Source organism: Scyliorhinus torazame, chromosome 1 (assembly GCF_047496885.1).
Source record: "Scyliorhinus torazame isolate Kashiwa2021f chromosome 1, sScyTor2.1, whole genome shotgun sequence".
In the NCBI taxonomy this organism is placed as follows: domain Eukaryota; kingdom Metazoa; phylum Chordata; class Chondrichthyes; order Carcharhiniformes; family Scyliorhinidae; genus Scyliorhinus; species Scyliorhinus torazame.
In genome coordinates this window covers 99,409,113-99,430,250 of record NC_092707.1, presented here as the reverse complement: position 1 = coordinate 99,430,250, position 21,138 = coordinate 99,409,113, and the positions used below count along the sequence as shown (strand labels likewise).

Here is a 21,138-nt window from a genome sequence, read left to right as displayed (position 1 = left end):
TCTTCTCTTCATCTTTCCTCACACAGCGAGTGTAGTGATCTAATGTGTTGTCTATTAACTTCAATTTCTGTCCAGTCAACATATCTCCCCAAACACAACCTCCAAACATGACTGTGCAAGTGAATATTACAAGATTACACAAATTATCAAAGCTTACCATTGTCGATCATCCGTTGTTTGGTAAGAATCATCAACAACCGGTCAACCTCAAATACTCCCACCCCAGGCGTGATAACCACAGACATCTGGCCGGTGCGGTCAAAGTTTCTGTTTATGTAATGCTTGTCAAACACTAAAGAAAGAAAGAAATATTTGTATAAACACCCAAAAATTATTTGCAAGAGACCAAGCCTAATATATGCCCACACATTAAGTTGGTTTGCGTCTTTGAGAGTGCTCAATGGGCTAACACACTATGTTCCAGGATCCAGGTTCAAAATCCAGTTCAAATTTCAGTCTGGGCTCACGAGATGAGGAGAAATTTCTTCACCAATAGGATTGTGAATCTTTGGAATTCTCTGCTCTGGAGGGTTGTGGATGCTCCATCGTTGAATATATTAAAAGGCTGAGATAGACAGATTATTGGCCTCACAGGAAATCAACAGGTAAGGCCGTAAAGTGGACCCATGATCAACTGTGAGCTTATCTGCTCCTATTTCTTATATTCTTATTTATTTATTGTGTGGATTGTCACAGGGCCAACCAATAGCCTTGTCAATGGCTAAATGGAGTTCTTTTAAGTTGTCTTCAGGTTTAATCAGCAGACACTCATCGACAATGTGAACCATTGTTTGGACTGCACCACAGCTGCAGCCTGGAAGGTCTTGGCGAACCATCTGATGTTGGGTGGCTGCACAGTCGGGTGACGGTGACCTTCATTGACAGCCAGGTGAGCAAGCAGTAAAGTCTATGGCGAGTGAGTGGTTTCTGGTGACTGTTTACTCCTGCCAAATCTTCCTGGCATAGGTGTGGATTGTCACAGGGCCAACCAATAGCCATGTCAATAGCTGTTGGCAGATGAAATATAATGTGGGAAAACGTGAACTTGTTCACTTTGGCAGGGAGAACAGAAAAGTCAGTAGATTATTTAAAAAGAGAGAGATTGCAGAACTCAGGGGTACAGAGGGTTCTGGGTGTCTTGGTAACATCAAACAGCTAGTGTGCAGGTTCAGCAAGTAATTAGGAAGGCAAATGAAACATTCACATTTATTGCAAGAGGAATGGAATAGAAAAGTGGGAAAGTTATCAGTGCAGCTGCACAGGGCCTTGTTGAGACCACATTTGGAGTTCGGTGTACAGTTTTGGTCGTCTTATTGTAAAAAGGATTTAATTGGAAGCAATTCAGAGAAGATTCATTTGACTCATTCCTTGGATGAACGGCTTATCTGATGAAGAAAGATTTCACAGGCTGAGTGTGCATCCATTGGAATTTAGAAGAATGAGAGGTGATCTTATTGAAAGATATAAAGATCCTGAGGGGATCTGATAGGACGAATACCAACAGGACGTTTCCTTGTGTGAAGGAGACTAGAACTAGGGGGCAGAGTTTAAGAATAAGAGGTCTCCCTTTTAAGATGGAGATGAAGAGAAATCTTTTCTCTGAGGATCATTAGTCTTTGGAATTCTCTTCCCCAGAAAGCAGTGATGTCATTGAATTTATTCAATGCTGAGTTAGAATAAATTTTGATAGACGTGGGGATCAAAGTTTATGGGGGCACAACCAGATCAGCCATGACCTTAAGAAATAGTGCAGTTGGCTCAAAAGACTGAATGGCCTACTCCTGCTCCGAAGTCCCGTGTTCCTAAGGTAAAACACAATTTTCTGCCCCCGGGAAATGCCTTTAGCTTTATGCAGGTGAGGGCTTTTGTGAGGCGACAGGTGAGGGAATTCCCGTTGCTCCCGGCACAAGAAGTTCAAGATGGGGTGATCTTGGGTGTATGGGTCGGGGAGGGCAAGGTGTCGGAAATACACCAGGAGTTGAAAGAAGAGGGGGAAGCGCTGGTAGAAGAGTTGAAGGGTAAATGGGAGGAGGAGCTGGAGGAGGAGATCGAGGAAGGTCTGTGGGCTGATGCCCTAGGTAGGGTTAATTCCTCCTCCTCGTGTGCCAGGCTCAGCCTGATACAATTTAAGGTGGTCCACAGAGCGCACTTGACGGGGGCGAGGTTGAGTAGGTTCTTTGGGGTGGAGGACATATGTGGAAGGTGCTCAGGGAGCCCGACGAACCATGTCCTTATGTTTTGGTCATGCCCGGCACTGGAGGGGTTCTGGAGAGGAGTGGCGGGAGCAATATCTCAGGTGGTGAAAGTCCGGATCAAGCCAAGCTGGGGGCTAGCAATATTTGGAGTAGTGGACGAACCGGGAGTGCAGGAGGCGAAAGAGGCCGGCATTCTGGCCTTTGCGTCCCTAGTAGCCCGGCGAAGGATCTTGCTAATGTGGAAGGAGGCGAAGCCCCCCAGCCTGGAGGCCTGGATAAATGATATGGCTGGGTTCATAAAGTTGGAGAGGATTAAGTTCGCCTTGAGAGGGTCTGCGCAGGGGTTCTACAGGCGGTGGCAACCGTTCCTAGACTATCTCGCGGAGCATTAGAGGAACAGCAACCTTGGGGGGGGGGGGGGGGGGGGGGGGGGGAGACTGCCTGGGAGGGTGGATGAGCAAGAGATAACATGAAGGGTTGGGGAAACTGGCACGTACGGGTGAGGGTCAGTGTACAAAGCTGTGTAAATATATCATTTTGCCATGTATATATCTTGCTCTGCGCGATTTCACGTTTTTTTTGTTACGAGGGTGGGGGGGGTTATTGTTTGTAAGGGAGAAAAATTGTGTTAAAAAACTTTAATAAATATATATATTTTTTTAAAAACACAATTTTCTGGATTGGAGAGATGGGGGTCACACTAAACCTCTGCTCGGTCACAGGTTCTTATGATCTGGTTGTCAGTGGGAAAGAAACCCAAACAGAAACCTATTGAAAATTAAATAACAGTTTTCACACTTCTACAAATAAATAGGGGCAGCTGTTGTTGGATACAGAAACAGAGGGGGAGAGAAAAACACAAGCAGCTAGTGCTGTGAAGAGAAGGTTGAACTACTTTTTGTGTTAAACTAAGCAGAATACTAGGAAAAGTTGGTTTTCTGACTGAAAGGAAGGGATAGGGAATGACAGAACTTAAGGAGATTCAAGGGACAAGATGTCATTGAGGTAGGACGCGCTGGTGAAGTTGGCTCTGAAATACTCAGACGGAGTCAAACTATTTTTGAAGAACAAAGGGCGCGATTCTCCACCCCCACGCCGAAGTGGCCGCGCCGTCGTGAACGCCGTTGAGGTTCACGACGGCGCGGAATGGCCCCGGTCGCGACCGATTCAGGGCCCTGACAATGGGCCAGTATCGGGGCCGTGTCATCTACGCGCGCCAGGCCTTGTCGCCCGCGCAAAAGCGGCGCCGATTAAATGACGCGGCCGGCGCCGCATAACGGACGCCATCCGCGCATGCGCGGGTTGGCCGGCACCAACCCGCGCATGCGTGGTTGCCGTCCTGTCCACATCCGCCCCGCAAGAAGATGGGGGGCGGATCTTGCGGGGCAGCGGAAGGAAGGAGGTCCTCCTTCAGAGAGGACGGCCCGATGATCGGTGGGCACCGATCGCGGGCCACCCCACATTTAAGGTACCCCCCGGTGCAGGATCCCCCCCTCGCCCCCCCACAGGCCGCCCACCAGCGTTCACGCACCGCCCACGACTGTAGCGACCAGGTGTGGACGGCGCTGGAGGGAACCCGCAGTTTTGGCCTGGCCGCTCGGCCCATCCGGGCCTCAGAATCGCAGGGGTGCCAGAGAATCGCCATTTTTGGTATCTCCGGCGATTCTCCGGCCTGCGGCCCGCGAAACTCGACTGGCCCGTTCCCGCCGCTCGGGAGAATCGCGGGAGGGCGTCGGACCAGCGGCCCCGGAAATTTCGGCGGCAGGCGATTCTCCCAACCGGCGTGGGAGAGGAGAATCGCGCCCATTATCCAGAAAGCTAATTCTATCTATAGTACAAAATAAACCCAAAAGAAACAGGTGAAGTAGGCAGCTATGTGGCCCCTCAGGTTTACACCACCATTCAACTATTGAAACTCAACTCCACGTTCCTGCTCTCCAATTCCCTTAAAATCAGTTAGGCCTGATTCCAAAACCCTGACTTTTCCAAACGCAGGCCAAGTAAGCACAATAATAACTGTAACGGTGCTGCACAGTGTCAGGGCATAAACTGCTTTACCTTCTCAGAAAATACCAAATACCCTGCACACTGCTTCTTAATGATGGTACATGACAGCAGGAACACTCAAACTGAGTGGGAAGAACAGGAGAATAGACAATTACAAGTGATATCTCATCTCCCTTCCCAATGTGTTCAGTTCCTTTATAGATTACATCTCAGAAATTGGAAATGCTACTCTGACCAATACTACCTCTATTAAAGCCACTCTTCACTCTTGTTCCCAGAGTAACAAGCCTACTTAAAGAATCCATAATAGCCAAGATTAACTCTTGGTTACATGCTCAATTTAAGGCAGTGTTAAACCTTAAATTTCATAGGAAAGGATTTTTTCATCTTAGTTGCCATCATCGCAAACAGATTGAGAATAATAGAATATTGTTTTCTCTCCAATTCATATGGAGTACAGCACCATGGGTGACAGCAGCCTTCTTGTATCTCACATACATGAGCTTCGAGGGGGAAGTTGAGAGAGCTATTTAAAAGCAGGAATCTGGGGGAAACAGTTGGAATTACGGCAGTGTCCAAATCTACTCCTCCTACTCCATCCAGTTGAAGATGCTGGACAGCAATCGGCTGACTCATTCCCCCTCGTCAGCCCGCGGGCACTGAAATCAGTTGTGGTGTCCTGGCTGTGGTCAGCCAGTTGCACAGGCCAAGATTTGAACTGGACCTTCCTGGTCTTCCAGGATCAGAGCCAGAGCTGTCAGTGTTGTGAGGACAAAGCTAGTCAACGTCACTCTTCAATCCCCTAAACAGGAATCAAATGGCACACGGGTACGTACCATTAAAGGAGAGATTGATGGCCTCCAAATAGTTTCCTTGGGCCGCTGTAGCATTCTGTCCACGTGGAAACCCATCTAAGGAAGGAAGAAAAGCAGCAGCACAGTTTGTACAATGCAAAGCTTTGAATATGTTGCAGTTCTATTAGCGACCATTCACTCTACAGTAGTAACTGGTCGCTGTACACTCTACATCCTTTGATATTGGCGTTAATAATATTTATCACACATGCAGTGACTGGGTGGAAACCCAACTTTACTTTTAGTTGCGATTGTGACAAGAGCACCGATTTCTGAGAAATCAGTTGGCTCGACGGCTAGTTTGTGATGTTGAGCGAAGCCAACACCACAGGTTCAATGCCCGTGCCGGCTGAGGTTATTCAAGAAGACCTCACCTTCTCAGCCTTGCCCTTCGCCTGAGGTGTGGTGATCCTCAGGTTAAATCTCCACCAGTCAGTGCCCCCTCCCTCAAAAGGGAAAGCAGACTATGGTCATCTGGGACTATGGCGACTTTGCTTAACTTGGAGCAGAGAAGGCAGAGAAGGTGTATAAAATTATGAGGGGCACAGATAGCATGGAAAGGAAGGAACCTTTTCCCTTAGCGGAGGGGTGAGTAACGGTAGCATTGTGGATAGCACAAATGCTTCACAGCTCCAGGGTCCCAGGTTCGATTCCGGCTTGGGTCACTGTCTGTGCGGAGTCTGCACATCCTCCCCGTGTGTGCGTGGGTTTCCTCCGGGTGCTCCGGTTTCCTCCCACAGTCAAAAGATGTGCGGGTTAGGTGGATTGGCCATGCTAAATTGCCCATAGTGTCCAAAATTGCCCTTAGTGTTGGGTGGGGTTACTGGGTTATGGGGATAGGGTGGAGGTGTGGACCTTGGGTAGGGTGCTCTTTCCAAGAGCCGGTGCAGACTCGATGGGCCGAATGGCCTCCTTCTGCACTGTAAATTCTATGATTCTATGAACCAGGGGGTATAGATTTAAGTTAAGAGGACAGGGGGTTTAAGAGGGGATTTAAGGAAAACATTTTTCACCCAGAGGGCAGTGGGAATCTGGAACTCACTGCCTGAAAGGATGGTACAGGTAGTAACCCTCACACTATTTAAATAGTATTCAGAGGAGCACTTGAAATGCCATAGCATACAAGGCTACAGACTAAGTGCTGGAAAACGGGGTTAGAATAGATAGGTGCTTGATGGCCAGCATGGACATGATGAGCTGAAGGGCCTCTTTCTGTGCTGTAAAAACACGCTCTCTCTAAGTAACTCACGAAGATACAAATCTGGAGTAAGAGAAGACTCTTCATGCCTGCTCTGCCATTTAATATCATGGCATTTTGATTGTAGCCTCTACATTCTTGTCTACCCCCTATACCTTTTACTTTCTTGTCGGTCAAACACTTATCTAACTCAGTCTTAAAAATATCCAGTGACCCAGCCCCCATTATTCTCTGGGGAAAACTCTACAGATTAATGACCCCAAGAAGAAAAAATCCTCCTCATGAAATGGGAGATCCTTTATTTTTACTGCGTCCCCAAGTTCAAGATTCCCTCAAGAGAGGAAATCATCCTCTCAGCATCTCCCCTGTATCACACCTTCCGAATCTTAGAAGTTTCAACAAGAGCCGGAATTTTCCGACCATTGGGATTCTCTTTTCCCACTGGCAGCGCGTCTCCTGCCCGCAGGTTTCCCAGACTGTGGGGTGTCTTCAATGGTGAATCTCATTGCTAAGTGGCGGGAAAAGAGAATCCCGCCAAATGGTAGCCGTCAGGAAACACTGGGCTGGGGGACCGGAGAATTCCACCAAAGATTTTTTTTTTAAAATAATCTTTATTGTCACAAATCGGCTTACATTAACACTGCAGTGAAGTTACTGTGAAAAGCCCCTAGTCCCAACATTCCGGTGCCTATTTGGGTACCCAGAGGGAGAATTCAGAATGTCCAAATTACCTAACTGCATGTCTTTCGGGACTTGTGGGAGGAAACCGGAGCACCCGGAAGAAACTCACGCAGACACAGGGAAAACGTGCAAACTGCACACAGACAGTGACCTAAGCCGTGAATCAAACCTGGGACCCTGGAGCTGTGAAGCAACAGTGCTAACCACTGTGCTACCGTGCCACTTCACATTCTTCTACATATCAATGAATTTAGGCCCAATCTGGCAACTGTTCCTCATACGACAATTTCTTCGTCCCAGGAGTCAGCTTTGTGAGCCTTCTCTGCAGTAGATTCAAGACAGGGATTGATAGATTTCTAGATACTAAAGATATGAAGGGATATGGGGATCATGCGGTAAAATGAAGAATGGCCTGCTCCTATTTCCTCTGTTCCAACGTAGTGTCAGTACTATAAGGGTTCATCCTGTTGATTCCCTTATTTCCCCTTTCTTTATTTTTGCTGTTATTGGATTTTGATCCAAGGATGCTTCATGGAAATATACCTTTAAGTCAAGCAGGGGAAGTGAGGAATTCAAAAGTTACAAAACAGAACACCGTGCTAGCCTTCAGACAGCAGAACTCAGGCTTTTCGGCACCGAGAGATCGATGGGACTTGGTTTGATCGGTTGGCTGGTGGCCAACGAATTGGTCAAAAGGCGGTATTCTGCCCGGTAACAGGCGGTGATTGGATCCTGCCCAAGTGAGATGGTTTTCTGAGAGCCAGGGGAAAGACAGTTGGAGTCCTGGATACTCTCCCTCGTGCTTTCTCTAGAAAAGCTGTATGGCTGCACACAGAAGCTGCATGAATCTACAGTGAAAACCTTGAATTTAAAGCCTAGATTGAAGAAAGGTGTGCTAGAAACAACCATCTGAAACAAAGATTCTTATCTTTTCACTTTCATTATTTTTACATCCCTCTTCTCCCCTCTACGTTTGTCTGTCTTTTGTGTGTATGTATAGAGGGTGGGGCGAGTTTAAGAGGGGGGGGGTAGGAATTAGATAATAGTTATCCTGTTGTAATTGCTGCATATTTAGTTATAGTTATTGTTGTTGATAAATGTAATTGTGTTTAAATTTACAAACCTGGTGATTGCAGTTATTGAGCAGTTAAGGGTCAAAGGCTTTGGGTTTGTTTTCTAAGAAATAGCTATTCATTTCAAGTGTGTTGGGACTCCGGGTCAAATGAAGCTGGAATTGACCACGCCCTAGCCTAGGGCGTTTAACAGTACACATGAATTTTCCAGCAGAGAGTGGACACTGAAAGTAATTTTCATGCCTTAACACAAAGACACCACAGTAAACAGTCATGCTTTAATCAACATGAAGTACATTCTTTCAGTGACTGTCCAGCCATTACAGTACATTTCTTACAACCAGGGTGAATGTCTCCTCCACCTTCTGTGTGTTGCTGTGACCCGATGTTAAATGTGTTTGGGAACATTTTGCAGCAGTTATTCATCTACAATACATCTGTCCCCACTTTCATAAAGTTACTGTCAGAATACTTGCTCCCTGGGCAGCATGGTGGCACAGTTAGCCCTGCTGCCTCACGACACCGAGGTCCCAGGTTTGATCCCGGCTCTGGGTCACTGCACATTCTCCCCGTGTTTGCATAGGCTTCGCCCCCACAACCCAAAGATGTGCAGGGTAGGTGGATTGGCCATGCTAAACTGCCCCTTAATTGGAAAAATTAATTGGGTAATCTAAATTTAAAAAAAAAAAAAGAAATACCTGCTTCCTGCAACCGCACCAGCACAGGATACTGAATGAATAGCTTTTTAATTGTTGTAAGTAGTGAAGTCCACTCTTCCCGTCTTTCATTCTGGGCAACCACTCTGGGAATATAAAAGTTGGCGGAAAACAAGGGAATATTGTCAGTCCAGATTTCAGCTTGCTGATTTTGGAGGTCATTTACAAATTTAGGCCATGACTAAATGGATATATTATCCAAAAAGTACCAATGCTCCTGAGGAAATAAACAGCATATATAGCTGGGTCCAATTAGAAACATATCAAAGCATAAAGAGCGATTAGCCAGTTAGCAGGACAATATTTATACACACTGTAGTCTTGTCTTCCGTCATCTGTTTCATGTAGTAATTCAAAGATCCAAGTTAAACCATGTCCCGCATGTTAAACCATGTTCCTTACTGAGCATAATTGTTCTCACTGTCTTGGTTCAGTGGGTTACACCACGTTACTCCAAACCTTGCACTTGTGCTGGAACTATCACAGGATCACCAAAAAATACAGTGCAGAAAAGGCCCTTCGGCCCATCGTGTCTTCACCGCCACCTGAAAGGCACCTGATCTGCCAATCCTAATCCCATTTGCCTGTAATCTCCTTCCTCGCCTCCCACAGCAACCTGGGACACAATTCGTCCGGACCTGGAGATTTCTCCACTTTTAAGCCTGCCAACACCTCCAACACCTTGTCCCTCCCCATGACAACTTGCTCAATAATCTTTCAGTCCCTCTCCCAGAGTTCAATATCTGCCTCCTCATTCTCTTTTGGACACTAAGGGCAATTTAGCACGGCCAATCCACCTAACCTGCACGTCTCTGGACTGTGGGTGGAAACCGGAGCACCCGGAGAAAACCCACGCAGACACGGGGAGAACGTGCAGACTCCGCACAGACAGTGGCCCAAGCCGGGAATCGAACCTGGGACACTCGACCAATGTCCTCTGGCTCCACCCACGGATTCCCCTCTTGGCCCCTAATGGGCCCTACTTTTTCCTTAGTTATCCTCTTCCCATTGGTATACCTATAGAATATCTTGGGATTTTCCCTACTTTTACCAGCTAGAGATTTCTCATATTCTCTCTTTGCTCTTCTAATTGCTTTCTTAAGCTCCATCCTGCACATTCTGTACTCCACTAATGCCTCTGTGTGATTTGCCCTCCTGTACTTATTGAAAACCTCTCTCTTCCTTCTTATTGTATCCTGAATATCTCTGGTCATCCATGGTTCTCTGGGCTTGTTACTCCTTCCTGTTACCCTTGAGGGAACATTTTGGGCCTGCATCCTCCCCATTTCCTCTTTGAACACCCCCCGCTGCTCTTCTGTAGATCTCCCCATCAGTAACTTGTTCCAATCTACCTTGACCAGATCCTGCCTTATTTTACTAAAGTCTGCTCTCTGCAAATTCAAGACATTTACTGCAATTTGTCTATTTCCTTGGCCATAAAAAACGTAAATTGTACCATGGTGTGGTCGTTATCACTAAAATGCTCCCCCACCATCACATCAATCATCAAAATAGGGCAGCACGGTAGCACAGTGGATAGCACTGTGGCTTCACAACGCCAGGGTCCCAGGTACGATTCCCCGCTGGGTCACTGTCTGTGCGGAGTCTGCACGTTCTCCCTGTGTCTGCATGGGTTTCCTCCAGGTGCTCCGGTTTGCTCCCACAGTCCAAAGACGTGCAGGTTAGGTGGATTGGCCATGCTAAATTGCCCTTAGTGTCCAAAAGGGTTGGGAGGGGTTACTGGGTTACGGGGATAGGGTGGAAGTGAGGGCTTAAGTAGGTCGGTGTAGACTCGATGGGCCGAATGGTCTCCTTCTGCACTGTATGTTCTATGTCCGGCTTCATTCCCCAGAATTAGGTCCAGCACTGCACCATCCACTTATTGAGCTAAAAAGTTCTCTTGTATATATTTTACAAACTCTGCTCCATCTAAGCCCTTAATACAATGACTATCCCAGTTAATGTTGGGAAAGTTGAAATCACCCACTATAATTACCCTATTATTATTTTTACACACTTCTACAAATTGTGCAGATATCTGCTCCTCAATTTCCCGTTATGTGGGGGTCTATAATAAACACCTTGCAATGTGGCTGCGCCTTTTTTATTCCTAAATTCTACCCACAAAGCTTCATTTAACACCACCCCCAAGATATTATCTCTCCTTACTGCAGTAATTGGCTCCTTTAATTAATAGTGCAATGCCTCCCCCTCTTTTGGTCCCTCCCTTGTCCCACCTGAAGATTCTGTCTCCCGGGATGCTAAGCTGCCAATCCTGCCCGTACCTTAACCACGTCTCCGTGATGGCTACTGTATCATAATTCCACCCTCGCCCTTAACACATCCATTTTACCTGTAATACTCTGGGCATTACAGTAGAGGCCAGTCAGCCTCGTCTCACTCTCTTGAAACTTACTACTGCTGTATTCCCTCGGACTTCATTGTTTTTCTGTCCCTTCCCCCTGCAGAATTAGTTTAAACTCCTCCCAAGAGCACTAGCAGACCTAAAAACCTCCAGAAGGTAAGGTGGACAGTGGGCGAGTCCAGAATAAGGTTCAACTACAACAATCCGAAGTCAAATAACCTGTTGGCATGGTTTAGATTCACATCTGAAGGGCGACATGGTGGTGCAGTGGTTAGCACTGCTGCATGTGGCGCTGAGGACCCGGGTTCAATCCTGGCCCCAGGTCACTGTCCGTGTGGAGTTTGCACATTACCCACATATAGGTTTTCACCCCCACACCCAAAAATGTTCAGGTTAGGTGGATTGTCCACGCTAAATTGGCACTTAATTGGAAAAAAAATAACTGGGTGCTCTGACCAGGTGAATGAGATACTGGAGAAACTGCCACTTGGAACAGTGAGGAGTAAGAAGTTTAATTTTTGCTGCCAGTTCAGTCGCATTGTGCTAATTTATCCACCATTTTTAAAAGCATATTGGCATCGAGTTGGATTGATTTGAGTTGGTGCTGAGTTAGCATTGTGCCCAGTTACATTCAACAGCATTCATTTTCCTTTAGTGCTGCTTTATTTTGCCTTTCGGAATTTATATTTTGTAACAAGTGAACTGTAGTACTGTTCAAGATCTCTTGTAGAGCAAAAATTGCCAGATTCTGTTTTACCAGATATTCTGACAGCATCAATCAAAGTTGTATGCTTTTCTTACTCTTTATTAAAAAGAAAAAACATTAAGGCGTTGACAGTACAGTTAAGGTATTAAGCTAATGCACAGATGTGAATTTTTGAGACAAGGTGCAAAAAATTTGGACTGCTCGTAGGTTTCACTTTAATTTTTTTTTTTTGTTTGGCTCCATCAGTGCTGTATTTAGCACTAAATTTGACCAGGAAATAGTTCTGAAACTATTATTGTTGTGGTTGAAAGAAAAATTAAATCACTCAAATTGTTCATTTTTATAAGGTTAGATGTGATTTACATAGTTGCTGCTGCTTAACTGATAAATATGTTGCAGCTTGTATTAAGACTAAAAATGGTAAATACCATATTTTCTAACTTGTACTGTCCTTAATTTTGGATGCAAAGCATTCTTTGCTTAGTAATGTTTTGTATCAGATGTACCCTAGTTGAACAGCAAAAAGAGAGCCCTAAAACCATCATTTGCTGTTGAATTCTAACAGCTTTGAAGATGAAACAGTGCTTGCTTTCTATATATTTCAGAAATTGTTTCAACTGTATTTATTCACTACCATAAATACTTTAGAACTAATGCAACTTCATCCCATAGGGACCATCGTGTGTAAAATAAACTCTGGCAGTGTTTTAATAGAAACTGTCGTGAATGAATAAGAACGCACACTGTTATGTTGTTACCTTTGCAAGTGGTGTCAAAACATTGAAATTTTAGTATTTAATCTTCAATAAAAATGACAAAATTGAAAAAAAAAAGCATTGTGCCCAGTTAGGGTTGCTTTGCGTGTTATAAATGGGTTCAGTGGGTGGTGCAGTGGTTAGCACTGCTGCCTCACAGCGCCAAGGGCCCGGGTTCGAAACCGGCCCCCTGTCCGTGTGGAGTTTGCACATTCTCCCAGTGTCTGCGTGGGTCTCACCCCCACAACCCAAACATGTGGAGGGTAGGTGGATTGGCCACGCTAAATTGCCCCTTAATTGGAAAAAATATTTGGGTACTCAATTTTTTTTTAAAAGAAAAATAAATAAATGGGTTCAGCATCCCCAGCTGGAGGGGGACAAGAAAAAAGCTACACCATAACTTTGCTGGCAACTGGCTTGCACATTATCAGGTTCATGTATAAATACCCCCAAAGGTCAAAAAGCTCACCTTTTTTGTTTTTTAATGTATTTGTTTAAGGGATGTGGACGACAATGGCTAGGCCAGCATTTATCACCCACGCCTAATTGCCTTTGAGAAGGTGGTGGTGAGCTGTCTTTTTGAACCGCTATAGTCCATGTGGTGTAAGTACACCCACAGTGCTGTTAGGGAGGGAGTTCCAGGATTTTGACCCATTGACAGTGAAAGAACGGTGATATATTTCCAAGTCAGTATGATGAGTGACCTGGAGGGAAACTTCTAGATGCCGATGTTCCCATGTGTTTGCGGCTCTTGTTCTTCGAGATGGTAGAGAGCATGGGTTTGGAAGGAGCCTTGGTGAGTTACTGCAGTGCATCTTGTAGATGGTACACACTGCTGCCATTGTGCATCGGTGGTGGTGGGATTGAATGCTTTGACCTGGATGGTGTTGAGTGTTGTTAGAGCTGCACTCATCCAGGCAAGTGGAGAGCATGTCATCACACTCCTGACTTGTGCCTTGTAGATGGTGGACAGGCTTTGGGGAGTCAGGAGGTGAGTTACCCTCTGCAGGATTCCCGGTCTCTGTCCTGTCTTGTAGCCACAGTATTTATATTGTCGGCCCATTTCAGTTCTGGTCATGAGTAACCCCCAGGGTGTTGATTTGGAGGGAATTAACATTTACACAAGAATGGTCGAAGTAACACAACACAATTCAGTGGCCAGGAGAAGAGAAAGCAGGACCAAACTATTTTAAAATACTTTTTATCAGAAAGGGTACATAACGTACTAGAGGATGACCAGTACTGACAGAAAATTACCCCACCGAGTAGGGACACCAGGGGATACATAGAGGAAGAACTGGGGAAGAAAATAGGAGGAGAAAATAACTTGAAAATTCCCTGTTCCCAAATGTATGGATCTTGATAGAATGTTATTGGTGAGCACCAATGTCAGGAACCATACTGGAAATAGGAACTGGAGTCAGTCAATCAAACCATCAGGTCTGTTCTACCATTTGCGTTAGGCATGCCAGCTCTATAAATTTAAGGCCAATTCCCTGCACGTTTTCCGCATGGCTAAATAACCATACTTTCCAACTATCAAACTCAATCTGGAATGTTAATTCAGTGTCTCTCCCTTCACAGGTGATGGTAGACCTTCTGCATGTTTCCGAAGCTTCAGATTTCCATTATCCATTGGATTTCGCTAATGTCACCCATTTACTCCTCTCTCAGCCTCTGCAGTTGAGTCCAAAGGAATGCAAAGCATTAAGTTTGTCACTGACAGGATGTTTGGGCAGCCAAGGGTCTCCATAGATTCTGCCCAGGCTTGGGCCCTGGAGAGGACACTGCACTGCATTGTGTCACTGCTCAACATTAACACATCATGGGAGACTGTAGTTACGGGCGTTAAGCCCAATTCTGCTGGCGTAGATATTGCGACCTGTCTCCGATGGTGAGAGGGACCATCATATCCCACTGGTCAGCCACAGGCCAATTCAATTTGGACAGCCTGACTGGTAAGGTGCTGACACTGCCATGTTCCAGCTGCTTCACTGGGTGCTTGGAGCTTAGAGTCTCCGCTCAACAAGTGGGCAGAATCCAACGCACCAGCCAAATAATTGAAAGGAAAGAAGATGCCAACTCTTTGATTGGCCAGCTGGGACTGAGACAGAGATTGCAGCTGATCATTAACACATGCACAACTGGGACTGATATGGAAACTGCTAAACATTACAGTGACTATACATTTATGAGCACAGTACGAAGTCTTACAACACCAGGTTAAAGTCCAACAGGTTTGTTTCGATGTCACTAGCTTTCGGAGCGCTGCTCCTTCCTCAGACGCTGCGACAACGAATGAACGGACATCGTGCAACAATCGCCAGGCAGGAATGTTCCCTTCCAGTCGGGGAACACTTCAGCAGTCAAGGGCATTCAGCCTCTGATCTCCGGGTAAGCGTTCTCCAAGGCGGCCTTCAGGACCCGCGACAACGCAGAATCGCCGAGCAGAAACTTATAGCCAAGTTCCGCACACATGAGTGTGGCCTCAACCGGGACCTGGGATTCATGTCGCATTACATTCATCCCCCACCATCTGGCCTGCGAAATCCTACCAACTGTCCTGGCTTGGTACAATTCACAACTCTTTAACCTGGGGTTACCCCATCTCTGGATCTGTAAAGATTTAATCACCTGCTAATGGTCGCATTCCAAGCATTGTTTGGCATCTTTGAATTTGTCTATATATGTGTTTCTGGAACAGACCTCTTCATTCACCTGAGGAAGGAGCAGCGCTCCGAAAGCTAGTGACATAGAAACAAACCTGTTGGACTGGTGTTGTAAGACTTCGTACTGTGCTCACCCCAGTCCAACGCCAGCATCTCCACATACATTTATGAAACATTGCTACAAGAAACCAGGTTTGTCGAGAGAGGACTGCTGAAAGAAAAGCATTGCACAATCATCTGGTGGGAAGAGTTCAGGGGAATCGAGTTAGCACGGTGCAGAACTCTCGATCCTCTCTATCCATAATCTCGATGATATAAACCCCACCCCACCCCTCCTCCATCCCACAAGTGGTTCAGAATGTGTTTCTCCATATACCTATCAACTCAAATGAGGCCCGTTAACTTCATGAGCATCGATGCTCCAATGCTGTGTTTCATGACAAAAGACCAGTCTTCTGAGGAGCTTGGAACTGCTATCAGTGGATACCCTAAGTCAGGACATCTTTATCTCCTGGGGCACTTCAATGTAACAGTGAGCACAGATCATGAAGCATGGCACGCCTACCTCAGGCATCACAGCCTGGGAAAGATAAATGAGAATGGACATTGATCACATGAGCATGAGTTTTATGTAACAAACATCTCCTTTCAGAGAAAACCATGCCACACGATGTCCTGGAGATATCAAAGATCAGCTGGATCTGATCATCAACAGACAAGACTCTCTAGACAAGATTCTCAACAGGTACCCGCAGTGCAGATTGTGATGGAGATCGCTCCATGGTGCGCACCAGGGGTAGAATACAACCTCAAGGTTTATTCGTACAATGCAGAATTACTGTTCTCGTATCAATAATAATAATCTTTATCACAAGTAGGCTTACATTAACACTGCAATGAAGTTATTGTCGCCCCTAATCGCCACATTCCGGCGCCTGTTCGGGTACACAGAGGGAGAATTCAGAATGTCCAAATTACCTAATAGCACGTCTTTTGGGACTTGTGGGAGGAAACCGGAGCATCCGGAGGAAATCCACGCAGACATGGGGAGAACGTGCAGACTCCGCACAGTGACCCAAGCTGGGAATCGAGCCTGGGACCCTGGTGCTGTGAAGCCATAGTGCTAACCACTGTGCTACCGGGCAGCCACGGGAGTCATATTCCCAACCTCCTAAAATCAACAGGTTTTCAACTCAAGGGAACAGTCATTCTCTGCCATTCCCAGAGTGCAGAAGCAAAATAAAACATACTTCAAGACAGCAACTACAACACCACTCTCTCAACATGAGAAGCAAGAGTGGAAAAGCGTTAACCGGTCCAAGGCTAACATCACTGTTCTGAAGGCAAGCGGTTCGCTCTCATTAATTACAAGTGAGATCCGAGCGAGAACACTCTAAACACACTAAGAGCCACTCCATATAAAGTCCAACAGACTGCTGTGCCAATGACTACTGGTTACACATTTGCCAGAATCTCCAGATGTCCTTCGGGACAGGGAATGTTAGAGAAATGTTGAAGGGAGCAAAAAGGCAACAGGTCGCTCAGCAAAGAAAGCAACTCCAATGAAGGTGGCAACACAAGTGGACAAGGTAGTCAAGAAAGCATATGGAATGCTTGCCTTCATTGGACGGGGCATGGAGTATAAAAACTGGCAAGTCATGCTACAGTTGTACAGAACCTTGATAAGGCCCCACTTGGAATATTGCGCAAAATTCTGGTCGCCAGAAGGATGTGCAGGTTTTTGAGAGGGTGCAGAGGAGGTTTACCAGGATGTTGCCTGGTCTGGAGGGTGTTAATTATGCAGAGAGGCTGAATAGATACGGACTGTTCTCATTAGAAAGACGGAAGTTGAGGGGTGACCTGATAGAGGTCTACAAGATTAAGAGAGGCATGGATGGAGTGGGTGGGTAGGCACTCTTTCCCAGGGTGAAGGGGTCTGTCACCAGGGGGCATAGGTTTAAGGTCAGTGGGGCAATGTTTAGAGGAGTTATGCGAGACAGGTTTTTTACGCAGAGGATGGTGAGCACCTAGAACACACTGCCAGGGGAAGTTGTGGAAGCAGATACATTAAAGGCGTTCAAAAGGCATCTTGACAAATACATGGATAGGATAGGTGTAGAAGGATATGGCACAAGGAAGTGCAGAGGGCTTTGGCCAAGGTTGGTATCATGACCGGTACAGGCTTGGAGGGCCGAAGGGCCAGTTCCTGTGCTGTATTGTTCTTTGGATACAAAGGCTGGGAGGTCATCACCAATTGAAATAGATGGATGGAATTCTACCTCGAGTTGTACTTTAGGGAGAACACCATCACTGAGGAAGCTCTGGAGACCATAGACAGCCCAACTGTCATTGCAGAGCTACCCATAATGGAGGAGCTGAGCAAAGCTATTGACTCACAAAACTCCAGGTGCTGATGGTATATTTTTTGAACTCATGAAGCACAAGAAACAAGCACTCCTGCATCTGCACTAACTTCTCCATCTCGTCTGCAGGGAGACGGCAATGCCCCAGGATCTGTGGCAATGCCCCAGGATCTGTGTGACACAAACACGGAGACATTACAAGAACAAGGGCACTACAGTGATGCACCAACTACTGAGGAATCTCCTGCTGAGCATCGTGGAAAAAGTATTTGCCCATGCAGCTCTGGTCAGACTGGAGATCCAGCTGAACTCATCCATCGCAAATCCAGTGTGCTTTCTGAACTGGGAGATCCACAATTGACATGACCAGCTCAGTCTGGCAGTTGCAAGGAAAGTACCATAAACAAGGGGGACCACTATATGTTATTTTCATTTTCTTATTCCACCTTATCCATTTATTTGCAGGAGTTCTTCGATATGGGCGAGTTAAGCCTCCAGATCAAATATGACAATCTGAGTGGAAGATGAGAGGTCTCATGGCGCGGTGAGGCAGCAGCGCTAATCATCATTGTGCCACCGTGCCGCGCTAATCATCATTGTGCCACCGTGTCGCGCTAATCATCATTGTGCCACCGTGCCGCGCTAATCATCATTGTGCCACCGTGCCGCGCTAATCATCATTGTGCCACCGTGCCGCGCTAATCATCATTGTGCCCCCGTGCCGTGCTAATCATCATTGTGCCACCGTGCCGCGCTAATCATCATTGTGCCATCGTGCCGCGCTAATCATCATTGTGCCACCGTGCCGCGCTAATCATCATTGTGCCACCATGCCGCGCTAATCATCATTGTGCCACCGTGCCACCCTAAAACATCATCGCAGTTGCTCGTCTCTCTCTGGGACTCGGTAGCAACATCTTGGGAGTTCAGCCAAAACACCTTCCAGGCCAATTGCTTAAATATCTCAACATTTCACACCCACAATAGATAGAAAGGACTCATTTGCTCTTCAGTCAGATGTTCTGACCTCAGTCAATTCAACTTGAAGACCGCCTCTTCCCATAAACAGCAGCTGAGAGCTCAGCTCCCATTCAGCAAATCGTATGTACCTGGAGTGTGTGGAAGGGAAGGAAAAACAACAAACTCACTGATAAAAGTCTTCATAGAATCGTCCCTCGTGGTCTTGCTGAATGGAGGGTCGGTGACTCTCAGGAAACTCATCTGTAACAAACGCAATTGGCCTGTGAGTATAAGTTCTACCTCGTCAGAGCATTGTCAGGAGCATGCAGTCACAATCACAGGTGGGGCAAAGCAGGACAAACTATGAATATCCCCCCAAAAGAAAATCTGTGTCCTTTCTGCCCTATAACACCAACAACTTGCATGCATTTAGTACCTTCAACGTAATAGAACTCTCCAAGGTGCTTTACCAGGAGCATTCCGAAGCACAATTTGAAGCCAAACTACATGAGAAGATATTAATGGCCAAAAGTTTGGTCAAAGATGCAGGTCGCTTTTGAACTGTTACAATGCAAGGTGTCCAATTCAATATAAAACAGAAAATGCTGGAAATACTCAGCAGACCTGGCAGCATCTGTAGAGAGAGAAACAGAGCTAATGTGTTGAGTCCAATATCATAGATCATAGAATTTACAGTGCAGAAGCAGGCCATTTGGCCCATCGAGTCTGCACCGGCCCTTGGAAAGAGCACCCTACCCAAGCCCACACCTCCACCCTATCCCGGTAACCCCATCTTTTTGGAAGGGCAATTTAGCATGGCCAATCCATCTAACTTGCACATCTTTGGACTGTGGGAGGAATTCAAAGAATATGACTTCTTTGAAACTGAAAAGAGGTAAAGGGGGGTCAGGTGGAACAAACGGGACGGTCGGGGATAGGTTAGAGGGCGGGGTAAGATTAAATAACAAAGATGTCATGAAAGGCAAAGGAAGGTGGCAATGGTTGTCGTAAAAGAACAAAGCAGAAGTCGAGAGTAGGTGTCAATAGCAGGATAAAGGTCAGATCGAAATGGAGGGCAGAGTCGGAAGTTGCTGAACTCAATGTTGAGATCAGGAGGCTGTAAAGTGCCTAATCAGATGAGATGATGTTCCTCCAGTTTGCGTTCGGCTTCACTGGAACACTGCAGGAGGCCAAGGACAGAAATGTGAGCATGAGAGCAAGGTGGTGAACTAAAATGGTCAGAGACTGGAAGGTCAGAATTCTGCGTGTGGACTGAGCAGAGGTGTTCCGCAAATGTACAGGATGACCACATTGTGAACAACGAATACAGTAGACTACATGGAAAAAAGTACAAATAAATCAATGTTTAACCTTGGAGGTGTTTGGGGCCTTGGACAGTGAGGAAGGAAGAAAGAAGCATGTGTTACACCTCCTGCGACTGCATGGGAAGGGGAAGGTGCTATGGGAAGGGGATGATGGATTTGGGATGATAGAGGAGTGAATCAGGGCTCCCCTACAGAATTCTGATGGGGGAGAGGAGGGGAAGATATGTTTGGTGGTGGAATTATGTTGGAATTGGTGGAAGGAGGATGATCCTCTAAAATAGAGCACGGCAGCGTGGAATGTGAGGACAAGAACCACCCTGTCATGGTTCACGGAAGGAGGGGAAGGGGTGAGAGCAGATGTAGAGGAAATGGCCAAACCACAATGGGGGGGGGGGAATCCTCAGTTGAGGAAAAGACATATCTGAAACTCCGTTGTGGAAAGTAGCATTGTCAGAACAGATGCAGTGGGGATGCAGAAACTGGGAGAATGACATGGAGTCCTAACAGGAAGCAAGGTGAGGAACAACAGTCGAGGTTGCTTCCAGATCGAGGAACCTGGGAGGGAGGGGGGGGCTGCTGAGAGCCAATTTCCTTATCCTTGCTGCCGATTCCCCTCCCTCTCCATCCATTGAGAACCACATCTTGTGATCCCCTTCCCGCCATCACTCACACGTGGCCTGGGATCCAGTATCGGTACTAGGCTTTAGGTGGGGTGCCCTCCTCTGATCTCTGACTGGCTGACAGCCCTTTGCGGTCAGGACTGTGGGCATGCTTTTGGAATCTATAATTCAAGATATAATTATTGGCATCTAGAAATGTATGGGGTAATCACTGAGGGCCAGTAGAAATTTAAATACAGCAGAGCTTTTTGAAGAAGTGGCAGATCTGCTAATTGGAATGCAATATATGCAAATTATATGTATTGTCAGAAAACATTTGATAAGATGACTCATAAAAAAGTGCTAGTCAGTAGAGAATGTGAGGGGAGATTTATTATAAGTTTTTGAAATATTGAAAGTTTTGAGACAGCAAATGATAAAAGACCTGGGGCGGGATTCTCCGTAATCGGCGCGATGTCCGCCGACCGGCGCCAAAAACGGTGTGAATCAGTCCGGCATCGCGCCGCCCCAAAGGTGCAGAATTCTCCACATCTTGAGGGGCTGAGCCCTCACCTTCAGGGGCTAGGCCCGCGCCGGACTGATTTCAGCCCCGCCAGCTGGCGGGAAAGGCCTTTGGTGCCCCGCCAGCTGGCGCGGAAATGACTTTGCCGT

The 21,138-nt window shown here is 46.5% G+C and overlaps 1 protein-coding gene across 7 annotated transcripts in view; it reads right to left on the bottom strand.

The window, feature by feature from the left end:
- depdc5 (DEP domain containing 5, GATOR1 subcomplex subunit) overlaps positions 1–21,138 on the bottom strand; it is a 265,638-nt gene that overhangs the window by 214,831 nt on the left and 29,669 nt on the right. For all 7 annotated transcript variants that reach the window (XR_011940662.1, XM_072498598.1, XM_072498564.1 and 4 more), the window contains exons 11-14: positions 18,731–18,803; positions 8,707–8,810; positions 5,039–5,113; positions 158–292 (exon numbers count right to left, since the gene is read on the bottom strand). Coding sequence is in view for 6 of the 7 variants with exons in the window: in XM_072498598.1 (XP_072354699.1) it covers positions 158–292; positions 5,039–5,113; positions 8,707–8,810; positions 18,731–18,803 (387 nt within the window). In the remaining variant the exon portion in view is untranslated. The remainder of the gene's footprint in view (positions 1–157; positions 293–5,038; positions 5,114–8,706; positions 8,811–18,730; positions 18,804–21,138) is intronic.